Below are 19,397 nucleotides of genomic sequence, written 5' to 3' on the forward strand. Positions count from 1 at the left end.
CCCACTGAGCTGACATATTAATTCTGCTTTTTCCACCCATTCCTGCACTGAGTGATCAGTGCTACTGCCATCAAACAGGGAAATTAGCTTGGGGTCAAATCCTGACATCATGCCAAAATAGCTTGTGTTCGTTACAACTCTACTTTCAACCGAGTCGTTGTTTGTTTCGTTCACCACACTCTTTTCTTCTACCTCTTCTTTTACACACGTCCATTCGCTTTAGTGAGTAAAAATCGTCTGTCCTCCCGCTTTCCTTTCCTCATTATTTATGGAACCAGGGTACAAGATTCTCCGAGATTCCACAAGACTTTTTTCCACATAAAAGCCTGCGGGCGCCATCTTGATTCTCAATTTGTGCTCTACAGGCACAAACGCGCAGCCGCTTTAGCGGTAAGCCACTTCTTTCTCCACAGAAAGTCTATATGCAGAAGCCCACGAAGCACCCTTAAAGCTCAGATGGGAAAAACTTGGCTTACAATACTACTTGAAACTAAAGTCTTGCCCAACAAACCCTGCTTATCAATGTACCCTTGACTCCAAATATAGAAACCTATTTAACAGAAAAGAAGCCATAAAAACCTTCAGACTTCTAATGGAAACCAGCATAGAAGAATCTCAAATTCCAATAACAAATATCCACTATTATATAATATCTGAAAGCCCATGGACTATGAGACAACCAAATGTAATGCTCAACTTAAATGAAAATAAAAACTCAAAAACAAATCCTACCATATTTCAAGAAGAACTTGAAAATATCAATCTATGCTACTCTGACTATACATACATATACACAGATGGCTCAAAGGATAACGATAGAGTTGGATGTGCAGCTACCTACAACAATACAAAAATTAGCAAATGACTTCCGAACGAAGCGTCTATATTTAGTGCTTACACTAGAGCCATAGATTTAGCACTGGATATCACTGCTGAGGAAAACTCAGAAAAATTCATTATATTCTCTGACTCCTTATATCCGTTTTAACAGCTCTAAAAAATAGAAAAGAGGAGAACCCCATAATTATCAAACTTCTAAACAAAATAAATCTCATTACTGACCAAAAGAAAATAATATTCAGCTGGATCCCTAGCCACATGGGAATTAGGGGCAATGAAAGAGCCGATGCTATTGCTAAGGAGGCAATGAAGTTGAACCTTGATGGGTACAGGATCCCATTCGGATATTAGACCCCTGATCAACAGCTATATACTTGGGAAATGGCAAAGTCAATGGAATAAAAATACAAATAACAAATTATACAATATAAAACCCACACTTGGAGAGTGGAGGCGAGATTATCAAAAAACAAACAGAAAACAAAATGTCATTTTAACAAGACTTAGAATAGGTCACACACACACTTAACCCATTCTTACCTCCTAAAAGGAGAAACTCAACCCCAATGCATTCCCTGTCAAGCACCACTTACTGTAAAACATCTAACTTAATGCAAAGATCTTTCACAAATTAGGAAAAAACACTACAAAGAAATAGATCTTCAAATAATCTTCAAAGAGAACAATACCAGAAAAATCTTATCCTACATTAAAGAAATAGGACTCGTCCAAAATATATAACCCCCAAAAACCTTATATTCTGCAAAAACAAAAACAATCAGCCTTTTTCCACTTTTCCATCCTCCTATTTACGCTTTCTCTTTCTATCTCCCCCCCCCACACACACACTTTCTGACTGGTTTTCCAACCCAAAATGTATCGATCAATAATACTGTAACCTTTTCCCCCTCCCATTGCAAAACCCAACTATATTCTGCAAGACAGAGAACAAAAATGATAAAGTCCACTGTAAAACAACCAAACGAAAAAGCTACAAACTAACGATTAAAAATACAAGGAGCTTGAAGAATAAAAATCTCCTATAAAATAACTGGATAAACATTGAATACTATTCCCAAAATAACTGCATTCGGCATTAAATAACCCAGAAAGGGTTGATATGCCGTAAAGCAAAAAACAACCAACCAACCAACCTTACAGATCTCCTCACTAACACTCGATATAATGCCTTTCGGGACAACAGCAGAGTGTCAGAGAGGCTTTCTTTCACGCTTAGAAAGAACTTCAATGCATGACAACACTCTCGATTGGGGCAACCCTCTGACGAGTACACACTTAATTTAATCGAGGATTTTTTTTTTTTTTTTTTTTTTTTTTTTTAGAGCGCAATGAAGGTTGCCATCTTTGAATTTTTTGAACACGCCACTCAGTTTAAAGTGCTGACACTCCCTCCCCATCTTTAATACTAGCTCTTCTTCCTAAAAATCGAAACATGTCTACCTTTTGCTTGATATCATAACAAATTGTTTTTTCGCTGTAAAAAAAGAACTACTTGATCAAATTAAGTGCAATTTTTTTTTTTTTGGAGAACCTCATTTTCTAACAGAAACATACATACAATATAAACTTTTTCCGATATTTTCATTTTTTAATGTCTTGATTAAACTGTACAAGTACCGTTTGTATTAAGGCTGAGAAGGTGAGACTCTCTTCGTCTGACTTTGCTGAAAGGTGGGTGTCTGTTGCACTTGTTTGTCGAGTGAATGGAGCAAGTCTTGATTGGTACTTAGGCAAAAGAATTTTGGGACACATAAATGAACATCAGATTTGACACGTTTTAGTTGAGAGCAGGTCACGTTTAAGTCTAGAGTAAGGACCAGTTTTTAATCATTTAAGTACATAACCTAGCTAGTGTGTGATAGTGGTCATTAAGCCCTCTCCCCTCCCCAATTAGGTGACAGATAGCTTGATTTGCTAGAGATGCGGGTTTCCTTTCCAAATTTTCCTAAGTAATAAAGCGTTCAGGCCCGCATCACCCTTTTGGCTGGCAAATCAGCGTATCTGCCACAGTTTGGTAATGGGGTCTTTTTACTAACATTGTATATATCATTTTATCGTGCAAATAACATTTTTATCCCCTCCCGATGGAATACTTTCAAATATGGATTTTAAGTAGGTTACTCATGGTATGGTGTTTTTATGGTGATCAATGAAGGATGTATACACTGAATGCATAATTCTGGTGAGAGTAAAATGAAAGTAGGATCGAGTTAGGGTTAGCTTAGTTAGCATTAGTTTGTCATGACCGTCCTCTCCCCTTCCTCTCATTTTCAGCCTTGTGCCAAATTTTTCTTTAAAAATTTTGTATTTTTTATTAAAATAAATATTTACCCCATTATGTATAAAAAATATTGCAACAGAAAATGTTATGTAGTATTTTTTTAAGTGAATGAATCCCAAATAATTTTTAAAAACAAATTTGGAGTCTTAAAAATATATAAAACATTCCCAAATCTAAATTCTAATTTTGATTCTTTGTTATTTTAAAGAAGTTATTTTCTTTTATTTGTAGTTTTTTTTTAACTTAACATTTTTTTATTGCAGAAGATAAACCTGATAAACCAGTGAAAAAGGAATCTAAACCTGTTAAGGCTACAAAAAACTCTAAAAGTAATTCTGATGATGAAGCAATTGAAGAAAGTGATGAAGGTGACTATGATGACAGAGAACTTGATTACAATACAGACTCAGCAAGGTAAATAATATCAAGATTGGAGACTTGTCTTTCTCCTAGAACTCTAAATTATAAATGGTTTTAATGGATTAGTTTTACTTTACATCACTAATATTGTATCACCATAAAACTGAAATGTGTATATTAGTGTAAAAAAAAATGTAGAAGTTTTATCGCAAATAGTGTTTTTCTACTACAAAAAAATTATTCAGTTATGATGGTTTCACAGACGTACAAATTGCCAATGTTATTATTCTTCAGTCACCCAACTTTCTGATTGCAATAGACAATTTATGTGGTCTCGGTTTTCTATACAAATGTCTTTATGTATGTGTTATCAATCCAAAAGTTTTTCATACGCAAGGAAGAATATATATTTACTAGTGATGGGACAATTCCAAATTTTTTCCAGTACCATTACCGATTCTGTTCTAAATTATGATTCCGATAGGATTCCTGATTCCGATTTTTTTAAATTTTTTTATTAATATTTAATTAAAGATTTGTTGGTTTTTTGTAAATTTTTCAAATTTCCGTGTATATTTTTCTCAAATGTTTTCCTTGTAATTGATTGAAAATTGTAAGACAACAAAAGATTTATTTTGATTTTAAAACAAAGTCAGATTATATCAGTTCGTCGTTAGTGTACAACATGGTACTTGAAAGTTTTCATAAACAGTTGAAAATAGTCGATGATTGGTAGGCAAAATGAGAAAACGATGTAAGAATAAAATATTTAACAACACCCTCTCTCATTGTTACAAATGAATTTCTAAATAATGTTACTATTTAGAAAACCATTTTTAACATGGGGAGAGCGTGGCCTTTGTTAACTATTCTGTGCTTTCTCTTTATGAATGTTAAAATTTTATTTTAATTATAAAAATTAGGTGGGTCATTAAATTGATTTGCTTTGCTGTAAACAAAAACAAAAACGATTTGCAAATAATAATAATGACAAAATTTTAGATTAACGCTCTCAGTTAAATCCCCATTCGAAAAAGGAATATTACTTTTATAGATAATTACGTGTGAAACCCTTAAAAAACTTGACGGAAAGAAAAGCAATCATTTTAGTATTTAAAGTGGAAGATCAGTTCCTATAATTCAATAACTTGAATGTTATTTCTTCTGCCCGTCACACCAATAATTTCCTGGGTAAGTTTGACACTGTTGTCCAAACTTCCAACTTTCAAACACGTAACGCACCTTCTCTCAACTCCAAACGCACTTCTGCTAATTCAACTTATTTCTTTGAAATCCAACTTTAAAATGAACATGCCCTCTAAAAAATCAACCCTTTTTTATCTCCAACCAGGAGCATCTCATTTGCATATCAGGTGGTCACATTACAGACATATAAAGAGATAAGGCAGCCATTTTTGTTTCTTTCTTCTTCATTCATTTCATTCCACGACCGACCCGTTGAATTATGCACATGTGCTAGTTAGGTAAGTCACACGTTCCCTACACTTCCCCCTGATCTCATGATCACACACAGGGCAGGGGGGCAGTCGTCTTTGTCGGGTACTTCTTCGAAGAATCGGGGGAAGTACTTCCTCATTACCACCATTATTGCCACCAGTCTGTTCCATTATCCCCTCTTATGGTTCCATATGCGGTGTTTCACAATCAGGGCAAGGGGGCAGTATCCGTCTTTGTCGGGTACTCCTTCGAAGAATCGGAGGCATCACTTCCTCGGTTCCATCTTCCTCAGTATGTTCCATCATCCCCTCTCATGGTGCTATAGGCGGTGTTTCACAATCACGGAGGGTGGGCAGTATTCGTCTTTCTCGGGTAGTTTGATGAGGAACTGGTGGTATTACTTCCTCATGTCCATCGTTCTCATCACTATTGCCACTAGTATGTTCCATCATTCCCTCATCTGGTTCTGTAGGTAGTGTTTCTATGCTCACCTGAAGGGACAGTAGGCGATCAGGATCATCCCTGAACTGTATATGATCTTCCTCATTATCCTCAGAATAAGAAGAGGTATAACAGGGGTAGATATCTTTTACATGACGTGGTACACCAATCAATCAACATGGTCTGAGGGCTTATGATTTTATATGCAAAATTTTACAGTGCACCCAGCATTTGGGAGTTTTACCCAAACACGGTCTCCCACTTGATATTATGTATTGATTGACAACGCTAACTACTGATGGTGTGACATCAATTCCTTTTATATGCTGTTCATAGCGGTAAATCCCATTAGCTGGTGCAGTTTCTGGTGTTGCATCATCCTTTGGTATATAGAACACTGTGTCCTGGCCGCAATTCTTTTAACGGTGCGGTGACACCGCTCCGCTATACTGTTACCTTCGGGAAAATATGCACATCAGTAACGCATTCTAATCCCCCATTCCTGCGTGAATTTCTGAAATTCTTGACATCGAAACGTAGTGGCGTTATCAGTCAGAATTTCAAGCGGGGCACCACATTCAAAAAAGACAGCTCTCAACTGTCGTATAATGCTAGATGCATCCTGTCGTGTCAACAGGCGCCATATCGTGAAACATGTCGGACCACAATCTGTCAAGGTCAAAAAATGCTTGCCCTCATAATGTGTTACATCCATTCCTACTCGATACCAGTTGTTCTCCACCTCAAGCTTCTCTTTTTGCCATTGGGACAGTGCCAGATCAATTTGCTGACACTTTTCACACAAGCGTATAGCTGCTTTGATTGATGCTCTTGTAGTTGAAGGACACACTCTTCGGATAAAATATGTTGTCCTCCGAATTCCAGGATGTCAACTCTGCTGATGTATTGTACGAATTTGGTCAGGTGTTAATTGATCTGTTACGGTCGCGCATGTCTGTTGTGGAGGATCAAATCCCTGCCTCATTACATCAATCCACCTCTTTGGTACTCTAGTCAAGCTATCAGCCAAATTCTGCATCGACGAAACTAAGGTAATAGCCACCTGCAAGCTGTATTCGTCAACTAGACGCTTTATTATTGCCAGTCTCCTTCGTACTAACATCTCACTTGCAGCTCTAGTCTTAACTCGAGCCTTTCCAGTCAAGGTGTCGGTCAACCAGTGGTAAACACACAACGAGTCAGTGTGGAGATGCACAACCTTAGCCTGCCATTGCAATGCAAGATTAAGCCCTTTTAACGTGGCATCAAGTTCTGCCAAATTTATATACTGGGCATAATTTTTCGGACGAAGCCAGCACGCATCTTCCACAACAGCATCCAATTGTTCCAACACAACACCTGTAGCCAGTGAACTTGCGTCAGCCCATGCATTCAGTTTGTTTCCAGATACTTGCCACTCACCCCAGACAGGGTCGTTCCTATGTACTCTGGACAACATTTCAGTCATCATTTGCTGGAGAGAATCATCATCCACCATTTCGTCCCATCCTTTGGTTACTGCAGTTACTCGTCTTTTTAATACTTCTGTTGCCGATCGGAGCCATCCACAGACAGGTAGATGTCATACTAATTTACCGCAAATAGAAAACACAATGCGTCTTGTCAATACACTGGGTAACTCTGGAATCGCGCTCCCTCGCTTCCATCGCAAAGTATTGCACTCCTCCCAGACCTCTAGGCCCAGCACAGGCACCCCATCCTTTAGGTACTTAGGGTCTTTGCTTATTAACCCAAACGATTCCAGTTTTATTCGAACCACATCTGCAGACATTATATCCTATTTAACTTAGATGTCGTCAATGTAAGCTAAAGCAGCTTTTGCTGTGGTTTCATCCTGCATCAAAACAGTTTTAATAATAGTTGTCATTATTAAGGGTGCTATGTTTAGGTCAAAACCTAAACGTGTCAAACAAAATCGTTTTCCCTTGATTATCACTGTCTGAAATGGCGATAATGACTCATGGACACGTATCTGCAGGTAGGCTCTCTTCAAATCCAGCAGTGCTACATTACTCCCTTTCTGACACCACTCTCTTAGTTTAGCAGCGCACACATCTGTGTTTCCAGTGAAAGCATCAACATGTTGATTCAATTCTCGGTAATCCATTATGGGCCGAATTTTGTCTTTAGTAGGTTGTTCAACAGCCATGAGCGGAATTAATCCTTTGGATGGTCCCAGACATTCCTGTGGGTACGGTATTAATCATCCGTTATCAATCCACATCTGAAGTTCTTCTTCATATGCAGTCCTATTCTTTGTGGAAACTGCATACTCTGGAATGGTATTGCACAGCTGATCTGGTGCCTGGCTCATAGTCCATTTTCACTTTGCAGTCCACACCTTTTCGTTGTTGTCAAGCGTAGCACAGAAGTCCTTTTCTTCAATAGACATGGCTGCACAGACTTCTTTCCCTTCTCCAAGCATTACACCTCCAGTCACTGTGATTATGACGCCTCCTAGTGCTTGTATTGCATCAATTCCAATCAACATGTCATAGCCAAGGGGTTTTTCTTGCATCACCAGAACATCAACTTTGGCTGTGTCACCCTTCTCAGTACAGATCGTGATCGTCCCTTCACCACAACATGCTCGGGATAAACCATTGATCGTCATAATACCGACTGGTTGCTCCCGCCACATCTGACAGTAATGTGCACTAACTATAGACCGGGAACACCCCGTGTCTATGATTGCTGAACACTGCACATCGTCAATTTTAACGCCAATGACTGTAATCCTGTGTTTATTGGTTGGCAAGGGGCAAGGGTGGCGATAGTACCTTGAACATCGTTTCCCGAACAGTTGCGAAATATGTGCCCATACTTATTACAGCGATAGCATTGTACTGTGCTCATAGATATACACACCTCCTATCAGTCCGACACTCCTTAGCAAAATGATTGGCCTCCCCACATTTATAGCATTTATAGCACACTGGGCCTACACGCTTATTACTACCTGGGAGAGAATCTACATTGCCTCCATGCGATTTGACTGCTGCGTGTTGAATACTAGTTGCTGCTGCAATTGGCTCCTGTTCCTTACAGATGTTTCGAGCTTGGGCTAATAGCTTGTCTGTTGTCAATTCATCAATTCGTGACGATGCCCACAACAGTTTGCTGATCTCCTCAGTTAAGCCTACTAAAAAGGCACAGCTTAATATCTTGTCGTTGACCCCACCAAATGGTACCAATAACTTTCGTAGGTCGGTTAGGTACACGTCAACCTTTTCCTTGGGGTGAAGTCGCTGGCTCGTGAACTGTTGCCATGCAACAAACGGATCTGTACCAAACGCTGTATACAGGCTTTGCTTGATTGCATCCCAGACTGGTTCATCCCAGAGTTACTGGTAGACTGCATAGGCTCCTCTGGTTAACCTCAGAGGAATGACTGCGGCTGGTTCTTTAATTCTGCACAGTTTACAGATCTTCTCAGCCTTTTCAACCCATTCGACAACAGACGGTCCAGTGTAGATCCGTCAAACTCAGGTATCAAGCAAAAGTCGAATCTGTCCATTTTCTGCCTTTCGAATCACCGCACACTGAGAACCGAAATAGCTTATAATTCAATAACTTGAGTGTTATTTCTTCTGCCTGTCACACCAATTTCCTGGATAAGTTTGACACTGTTGTCCAAACTTCCAACTTCCAAACTTCTGTATACATAACGCACCTTCTCTCAACTCCAAATGCACTTCTGCTAATTCAACTTATTTCTTCGAAACCCAACTTCAAAATGAACGTGCCCGCTAAAAAATCAACCCTCTTTTATCTCCAACCAGGAGCATCTCATTTGCATATCAGGTGGTCACATTGCAAACATATAAAGAGCAATTTTTGTTTCTTTCTTCTTCATTCATTTCGTTCCACGACCGACCCGTTGAATTATAAAGCAAATTATGTTTGTAGCAATGCTAGTTAAGTGAAACCACAATTTATTGTAGTTATAAATTGCCAAATAAAAAAGTGAAAAAATGTTGGATATGTAAAAAAAATATATATAGAAACAAACCGCGCATAATATTTCGGCTTGCATGAAAATCCTCTCAAGTTGATCTGAATTGAAAAATAGTTCTTTAGAGAATGGATTCGTGACGATGCATATAATCCGATTGAAAAGACTTCAAATTGCTGAAATAATGAAAATTGTTATTTTGCAGTAGCCCAAACAGAAGTCTGTCCTCAGTCAAATGAAACCTAATAGTAAAAGAAAGAAAACCAGTATGAGATCCGTCATCATCAGCTTAATTAGAAAAAGTTATTTCAAATTAAATTTTAAAGTAATTAAGTTCAGGCTAATAAATATATATATATATATATAGTAATTTAGTAATTTATAAAATATATATGGCGATTAAGCTACACTGAATATTCCGCGTTTCATTCACTCTAGGACTCTTCAGGCTTATGCGCGAATTCTGTGGTTGTTTATCGTTTTTATATGCTCCTCTTCTATTGAGATTTTAGTTAGCCAATCAGCTTTCTAGTATCCACCGCACCCTTCCTATCAGCCAATGAGCATGCATTTATCGGACAAAGGCCTATTTGGTCTCTGGTTGACCTGTTCCTTTGTGTGTGCTCTATTTAGTTTCTTGATCTGTTTTAAAACTAGGTTAGTGTTTTTTTTTTTATAATGTTAGTTTATATATAAATATATATATGTGTACATACATATATGCACATATACATACATATATGTGTGATCATTTATGTATATTCATGTTTATTTAATTTATTTATTTGTTTATTTTCTATTGTTTTTGTTAGTTTTAAAACTATTTTGTATCGCTATCCTAGAGTAAATTTTATCTTGTGAACACAGTTGTTTGCTATTTCTCTTCTACAGTTTAATAGATGTTAGGGTTCTTCAAAATACAGGATAGCAAATTTTTCATGAAGGCATAATCTACATGGGTCGTCTAGGTCCCTACACATGGTAGCTTGTCTTATTATTTTCCATTCGACTACCGGCGAATGTCCGCTTTCTTTGAGTTCCCAGTATTTATTCGCTAGTGTTGTTTTCATACGGTGTTTTTTATTGTTGAATGTACTTTTGTGGTCATAGTATCGGGTTTTGAAATCTAAGGAAGTCATACCTACGTAATATTTCTTGTTATTCGGGTTTTCTTTTGCAAATATTGTGGCCTGGTAAACTACGCTTTTGGTTAGACATTTATTTTGAAGTGGGCAAAGTGTGCGGTGTCTACAGTTGCATTTATCTTGTTCGTTATCAGTATTTTTATTTATAGTATGATTGTTCTTGTCTGGGGTTGGTTTATTATTATTATTATTATTATTATTATTATTTCTGCTAGTGTTTTATTTTTGTCATGATGTCTACTTTTTTTATTGTTTATTTTGTTGTTGTTTACATTGTTTTTATTTAATATTTTGTTATTATGTGCTTTAATTATCATCTCTAAATTTTCGCAACAACTAGGATAACTTTAAGGTATTTTTATTGAAAATTTTGTGTAAGGGGTTGGTTGCGGGAAAGTATTTTTCAATAAGATCTAGAAATTTCTTGCCAAGTTTTGTTTTTAACATTTGATTGTATGGGGCCATATACCAAATTATAGTTCTTTTTCTTCTATTTTTAATTTTATTATAGTTGTTGGTGTTTTGTTGCTTATATTTGATATCGATATTTTTGTATCCACTATTTTTTACGGCTGTTTCGTAGATATTGGTTGACCTGTTAAATGCATTTTCATCGCTTGAGTTATTACTGAGTTTACTTACGATCAAGTTAGGAATCTGTTTTATAATTGATGGTGGGTGATTGGACTTAGGGTTTACATATATTAGAGTAGCATTATCTTTTAAGTGGGGTTCATGTGTTTTTATCTAAATTTAACGTGACGTCCAGGAAGTTTGTTATTTTTATGTTAGCTGATACATCTGCTTTCCTTGTGTATGATTTTCTTAAAGTTTTCTCCCTTGACTTTGTTGGAGTTTTTTATTATAGCTAGTCCGTCATCTCTATATAGGCCAATATCCGTAGTATCAAATATGCTTGTGAGGGTATGTAAAATGAATAATCCCACAAGATCTGATGCCTCTGCAGAATCCCTAGCACCCATCGCCAAATCAAACAAATTTTTCATTTTAGTTTTTATCCATTGGTTATTGTTATTTATTAGAACTGATTTTCTACATTTTTTAATGATGTTGATTTCTTCCGAGGATATATTAGTGTATGCCTCAGCAAATTCTAGGGCAGTGTTAAAAAGTGCTTCGGATATCGAGGGATAAAAGTCTATGATGTCAAACTGTATAAACGTACATTTATCTTTGTTTTCTATATTTTTAAACCAGGTGATTGATTCGGTAGTATTTGCCCACTGGTTTAATTCTAGGTCTTGTTTGATTTGTTTGTTTACTCTAGAAAGTACTGTTTTGCTAATTCTACCTATTTCTGGTTTAGTTGGGTTTATCAGGCAGGTGCTGGGATTATTATTAAAGTCCGATTTGTGGTCTTTAAGCAGAATGTATGCCTCTCTAGGTTTCAATTTGCCAACTTTATCGCTAATTTTTAATTTTGTTTATTTTCAGTATTTATTATATCTATGTAGTCGCATTCGTTTGTGTCTAGTTTTTTGTAGTTTTTTTGTAATATTTTCTGTGATTAGTTTGTTATATTCTTGCTTATCTATTTTATAAAAGTTTCTAGTTTTATCTGCTTTTACAAAGATTTTATTAGAGTTGTTTATGTTTCTAACGATTTTGTGTAGTTTCTGTTGGAAATTGTTAGGTTGATTGTGGAATTCTAAGTTTTTAATTACGTTTAAAAGGTCATTTTCAGAGTTTATCAAAAGGTCTACTGTTTTCACATTTTTAAGGGTTTTAAAACCATAGGATTCTTTTTTGTTTACATTTTCATTTTTAAGGAAGAAATTTGCTCGCCATCGCATTCGGCGTATTAGTTCATCTGTTTTTTGGATTAATTTAATAATATAGCTATGCTTGCTAGGTGTGGGGATGTTTTTTAGCGATGCTTCAAAATTAACTCTTTTCATATCTATTTTTAATGTGGTGAAATAAATTCTTTTGAGAGTGCTCAACTGTTTCAGGAGCTAAGTATAACTACTTAATTTACTCACATAAAATTAATATACGAAAGTATAGATTTATGCGTAAACTTTAAGTATTTACTTCAAAAGTACTCAATACGTAGGTAGAGCTAGTTACTAATTTATAAAATATATATGCGATTAAGCTACACAGAATATTCCGTGTTTCATCCACTTTAGGACTCTTCAGGCTTATGCGCGAATTCTGTGGTTGTTTATCGTTTTTATATGCTCCTCTTCTATTGAGATTTTAGTTAGCCAATCAGCTTTCTAGTATCCACCGCGCACTTCCAATCAGACTTCTGACTGACCAACAATATGGATTTAGACAAGCCCGTTCCACAGCAGGCATCCTAACTGTAATCTCTGAACGTATATACCATTCACTGGACAAAGCGGGGGAGGGCAGAGCAGTAGCTCTAGATATATCTAAGGATAATGTGATAAAGAATGTCTTATTATGTTAATAATTCTATTTTGACTGAGAATTTCTTTTCTCTTAATCAGTTGCTATACTTTCTCTTATAGTAGCGTTTCTGAAGTTGAAGACCGTGATAAAGAAGAAAAATATGGAGAGAAAGGTGTAGATGAGGAGGCTGGTTTGAGAAAGCTTATTGATTCTGGTGCCAGCAGTGATGAAGAAGAGAATAAACAAGATGATGAAGAAAATGATGAAACGAAAGATGAAAAGGTTAAAAGAGGTAAATGTTTCTTGTTTTGAGAAAAGAAATGTAGCACCTGTTATATACTGTACAACTGTCACTAGTTTGCTAACAAACCACACCTGTTAGTTCCTATCATTTTACATTTTAAAACTGGATGCTAATTCATTTTTTAGACGATTGTCTGTAAGAAACAGAAAGTGAAATAGTGAACAGGAAATTGTTAGGCAGCCTGATCAAAATGTTTTTTTGTTTTTTTTTTTTCCCATTTACGCTTATTAAGGCATATCGTCACTTGCTTGATCATAAACGGCTACTATTTGGGACCATGCCTAGGAAATATTAACAAGTTTTTGTTTACTTTACATTCAAACTTCTATCAGTACAGTCAGGGGAAGCAGGTAGCAGGAAGGGAATTTCAAAGTTTAGCTGTTCGAAGGAAGAACTATTAGAGTAGAAAGCTTTCTGGCATTTAGGGGAGGCCCCTAACAGTGAAGGGGTAAAATTTTGTTGCTAAGTGGGCTTGTCAGAAATATGTACGTTGACGGAGCACAAGTGCAATGAGTTCATCAGAGCACATTCCATTGAAATATTTGTAAAACATACCCAGAGATGCAATATTGTGGTGATGGGACAGGGGCTGGAGCTTAGTGGGCAAAGTCGGATTGTTGGTAAAGTGGGATTGAAAACTCTTTTTTGGACCCTATCCAAGGGGGAGAGGCTAGTGATAGATGCACCAGCCCAGATGTGGCAACAATACTCCATGCATCGGCGAGTGGTGGCCTTGTAGAGGTACAGGATGCTCTCAGGTATGAGTAGTCTTCTAGCTTGATAGAGGGAACCCACATTCTTTGTTGCAGTCTTCACAATGTTCTCACTGTATTTGTTCCAGTTCATATTGCCCTTGAATGTTAGACCAAGGAGTTTGAAGGAAGAATTTTCAGGTATAGTGTTATGTCATGAATATTGGTGGTTGGAGAGGCATCTTGTAATTGTTAAAGGAGAGCAGCTTAGTTTTCCAAGCATTAAATGTTACCATCCATTTTCGTCCCTATTCCTCTACAGTCTGGAGATCATTTTCTAACGAATCTTCCATTGTCTTAGATTTATGTACATCCATTCTTCCTTTGTGCATGTATCATCAGCAAATATACCCATCTCGGACACACTATTATCAGGGAGGTCGTTTATGAATATCGGGAATAATAATGGTCCAAGGATCGACCCCTGAGGCACTCTCACATTAATGTTATGCTGCTTGGATGTACGTCCATCAATGACAACCTGGAATGTCCTGTTGTCTAAGAAGGATCTAATTATATTTAGTATATGTCCGGTTATAATGTACAATTTAATTTTCATTAGCAGCCTTTCATGTCAGACTTTGTCAAAGTCTTTGGATATTTCAAGGGTTGCAGCCCTGGCTTCACCCGCCTTATCCAATGCATAATGTATGCATTCAGAGATGATTGTTAAAATATCTGCAATAGAAGAATATTACCTAAATCCATACTGTTTGTCAGAGAATAGATTAGCTTTTGTGAGGTAGTGGATTAGTGCTTGATTAATTAAAGTCTCAAAGATTTTAGTGAAGAGAGGACGGAGATTGATAGGGCGATAATTGAGAGGGTCAGTCCTATCACTAGAATTCTTGTGCACTGGTGCCACAGAGGCCATCTCCCAGCTATTAGGGAAGCAAGATTCAGCAAGACATTTAAGCATGGGGACTAGCTCAGCTGAGCATTTCTTAATTAGTATAGCAGGGATGAAATCCGGCCCACATGTCTTTTGAGGTATCTAAGTTTTTTATGATGTTGCGGACATGAGAAGGGGTGAGTTTCACATCATCCAGTGTGGCTTCCGTCTGCACAGAGAAATTTGGGAGGGAGTTTTTGTTGGCTCTAAGCTAGAGTTGGAGGCGAATCACCGAGCAAGTAATTCCACCTTTTAAATTGCTGTACATGCGACCTTCTGGTTGTTAGATAGTGGAGAAATTACTGATTGCCCTTTATTCACTACACTATTATAGATTTTCCAGAAATCGCAAGTTTCTATCTTTGCGATTCTATATATTTCCTGGTTATTTCAGTATGCTTTCTTTTGGCTGTGGCTATTTCTCTCTTCCAATGATTTCTAGCATCTAGTTCCTATTCCAGTGGACTCTGTTGATTGCAGTTTTAAAATATTATATTTTATTAAATTATTAGCAGTTCCACCCGGCTTTGCTCGGGCCCTAATAACTTTATGTGCATATGTATATATTAAAAAGTGTGAATATGTATAGTAATGCCTTTCTATATAATAGGCTTCCTTAATTACCATAGAGAAAAGTTGGTAGAGACCGCAGAGGTCGAATTTTTTAAAACTTTAACTCCAATTTTGACCCCTTAACATTTATTGTTTTGGGCTCAAATTAAATTGAAATGTTTGACCCATGTCCAAGTAACCTACATCTAAAATTTCAAGTGTTTAGACCCAAAATTGGCAGAGGAGTTTGGTAGAGTCTGCAGTCGTCAACTCTGTAAACTTTGACCTCTTGCCTGCCAAATTTTCACCCAAAAACTGATTAAAAAGCTTGTTGCATGTCTGAATATCCTTTATGTAAAATTTCAAATGTTTAGACCCAAAATTGACTTAATAGTTTGCTAGAGACCGCAAACTTTGACCCCTTGGAAGCCAAATTTTCAGCAAAAAAAAAAACAATTAAAAAACTTGCCCTATATGTCTGAATACACTTTGTGTAAAATTTCAAATGTCTAGACCAAACATTGGCTGAGAAATTTATTAGAGATCGCAGAGGTCAACATTTTTTAAATTTTGATCCTAATTATGACCCCTTAACATTTATTGTTTTGTGCTCAAATCAAATTATAAAGTTTGATCCATGTCCAAGTAACCTATATCTAAAATTTCAAGTGTTTAGACTTAAAATTGGCGAAGGAGTTTGGTAGAGTTTTCAAAGGTCAAATCATTGAACTTTGACCCCTTGACAGCTAAATTTCTGGCCGCGAACCGATTAAAAAGATTTTCTCAAATTTCAATACCCCTTATGTCAAATCTCGAGTCTGTAGACCGAAAATTGACAAAGTTATTTGGTAGGGAAGTGTACACACACAGACAAACAGACACACACACACACACACACACACGCACACAGACATTTTCACTTTTATAGATTGTCCTGATTTATTTTTCCGTTGGAAGACAAGGTGCCTGTTGCATTAGCATTAGTTCAGTTGCTAATAATATGGTCAAAACTCCCACAACTTTTAACAAGTTGTTAACTAATTACACTGCAACACACCTCACTCCTACATATTTTCGTGTTTCAAGTGATAATTTTTTTTTTGTATTCCTCTACCAAGTAATATAGAGTGAATATTGATTGTGAAACACAATGTTATCGTTTTCATTTTCATATTTTATAGATAGCGAAAGCAGCAGTTCATCATCTGGCAGTGATTCAGACTTGGATGAAAAATTGTTTTCTGTAAGTTCATCTTTCTTAATGTTTAGAGGTGATAGCAAAATTTTCTGTAACTAAAAAAAACGGCAATCATGGTCTTTGGTCAAAAATACTTTAAAAAAACGTGGAACATTTCTTCTACCAAGAAAATTTCATTTGCATCATTTTTTCTTTCATCGTCAATGTGAACATCATTGTTATCATGTCACACAACTTCTTATAAAAATACCTAACTGATAAGTGTTCTAAATTTTTTTTACTCCTATTTCATATTAAAACCTGCAACCTTTAGATCAGATGCCAATGTTAAGTTAACTATCTTAAACTTTGAAAATATATGATGTAAGTTGTATAAGTCCTGGGTATCTTATGCCAAACGGATTTTATTTACTTGTTACTACCGACCTATGTTATCTATGATGTCTTAAATCAGAAAATTCAAATTATTGATTTTTCTTTTCTTTGATAATTGCATAATACTAAAACTCCAAAATATATTTAATTATTGATGAAACCCTTTTTAATTAACCAGTCATGCTTTTATAAATTGTTTTTCAGGTTGAACCTCGTCCGAAGAAATTGAATGTGAAGAAGAATCCGCCAAGTCAGCAGCGATCAGTCACTCCAACAATTGCAGAATCGGAAGACAAGAATGATGCCGTGATTAAAAGTAATGTTGAGTTTGCATCAGATTTCAAACAAGATTTTATAACAACTCTTGAACATTTCTCATGATTCTTCTAAATATAGCAAGTCCACAATTTTTTTTTTTTTTTTTTCATAGATAAAGTTTATTTGTAATAACTTGAAGAACAATAACTTTATTTCTTATGTTCACCAATATAATATATGTAATATATTTTTGTGATGCTTTTTACCTTGTGGAGAGTCCTATCAATCAGTACAAATGGAGCCTTGTATCAGTATTGGTTCATGTTATGTTTTCATTTACAATTTTGGCTTACTTATTAATTTGTTAATTTTTACTTGTTAATTTTTTATAGCCCCCAGTCAGAAGCGAAAGGCTGAGCCTGATTCTCCCGTTAGCACCAGCAAAAAAATGAGAACAGAAAGCCCAGTGACAACTTCCTCTGCTCCCAGGTAAATATTTCACTTTTCAAATATGAAATTAGTCAAAATAAATAATAAAATTATGTATTTTGACTTTAAAGTAACTGATAATTAAATGATTTGATATTTTGAATTTGTTTTTTCATTTGTTGACCAGTTGATGATTTCATTAAAAAAAATGACCTTATTTTGTTCTTGACAAAATTTAACATAAATTTTTCATGTCTTATGTTGATTTTTATGATAATACCAAATCTTGAAAGTACAAAAAAATCTTCAAATGAATATCTAATTTTACAGCTTTATTAAAATTTGAATTTCAAACTTACTGAATTTAAATTTAAATCATTTAATAATAAATATTGGATTTGATTAAATTCATTTTTATGATTTTTGTTTTTTATAATTATTTGGTACTTGACTTATGGTTGAACTAATTTACTTATATCTATAGGTTTATAATTCAAAATGTAATCAAATCAAACAAGTATCCTGCAGAACAGGAAACTTTGTTGGTTTGGTCACATTAAAAGAATGGATAAGAGTTCTTGTGTGAGTAGATGTAGAAGAAGAGTTAGTCGGCTGGGGCAGGTTAATATATATAATATATATACTGCCATGTTTATTGTTGCAGTTTCTTAGTTGATTACCATTTTATTGCTAATTTCTAGATGATTCTGTTTTTTTTTTTTTTGTTTTTTGTTTTTTCTTCTTTATTGCATATGGCATTAACGTTTTCTTAACATATTCCAAAAGTCACATAAATTGATCAAGTAGTTTTATTTTTAAATAAGAAAATCAACTTTCATGAGTATTGGAAGAGTGACTGTCTCACCCACCATTTGGGGGGGGGGACTTGTACATGAAAGTGATGTGATAAGAGAAAGATAAAAACTTTCTAGACATCATTTTATTTGGAATTTTTAAAAGCTGTCCAATGCATGTCAACATGTAAAATAATGATAATGAAACAAATTGTATAATTTATTAATTTCTTTTTTTACTTTAGTGATGGTATTTCTGAAGAGTCGATTCGTCGTTACCTGATGCGGAAACCTATGAGTACAAAAGATTTGCTACAGAAGTTCAAATCTAAAAAATTGAATCTTTCAAATGAACAACTGACTACCAGCATAGCTCAACTCCTACGCAAGATAAATCCTGATCGTCAAACAATTAATAAAACTTTGTATTTGTCTCTGAAAAAGCCAGACTAAAAAGACTGATTTAATCATTTCTGCAACTTGATCCACTTTGCTACTCATACACTGCAAAGTTGCATGTTGTATTCTAGCTATAAAGCACACGAAAACTTTCTCATTTACCTACATTTTTGGCTAATAAATGAGTAAACCTTTTTATCTTCATCTTTCTTGGTCCTTTCTCTTCTTTACTCTGAAAATTTGAGCTCAGATTTGACTTAAACTGGGAAAGTGTGTGAACCTCACTAATCTAATAAAATATTTGGTCTTGATCTCTAAACATATTTAGGTTCTTACGAATTTCATTGGTCACAAACCATTTCTTTATGCAAAACTATGCCAATATACTGCCATGTTTATTGTTGCAGTTTCTTAATTGATTACCATTTTATTGCTAATTTCTAGATGATTGTTTTTTTTTTTTTGTTTTTTTCTTTTTTCTTCTTTATTGCATATGGCATTGACGTTTTCTTAACATATTCCAAAAGCCACATAAATTGA

General features: G+C 35.5%; 1 protein-coding gene across 1 annotated transcript in view; it reads left to right on the forward strand.

Moving 5' to 3' along the window:
- LOC145245990 (general transcription factor IIF subunit 1-like) overlaps positions 1-19,061 on the forward strand; it is an 80,088-nt gene extending 61,027 nt beyond the window's left edge. Inside the window, exons 8-13 of the mRNA XM_080107789.1 lie at positions 3,406-3,556; positions 13,024-13,196; positions 16,586-16,647; positions 17,182-17,293; positions 17,628-17,724; positions 18,704-19,061. Of these exons, the coding sequence (XP_079963915.1) occupies positions 3,406-3,556; positions 13,024-13,196; positions 16,586-16,647; positions 17,182-17,293; positions 17,628-17,724; positions 18,704-18,911 (803 nt within the window). The 3' untranslated portion in view covers positions 18,912-19,061. The remainder of the gene's footprint in view (positions 1-3,405; positions 3,557-13,023; positions 13,197-16,585; positions 16,648-17,181; positions 17,294-17,627; positions 17,725-18,703) is intronic.
- The last annotated feature ends 336 nt before the right edge of the window (positions 19,062-19,397 follow it).

This window comes from Euprymna scolopes, chromosome 23 (assembly GCF_053919585.1).
Source record: "Euprymna scolopes isolate OS-2025 chromosome 23, ASM5391958v1, whole genome shotgun sequence".
NCBI classification, from domain to species: domain Eukaryota; kingdom Metazoa; phylum Mollusca; class Cephalopoda; order Sepiida; family Sepiolidae; genus Euprymna; species Euprymna scolopes.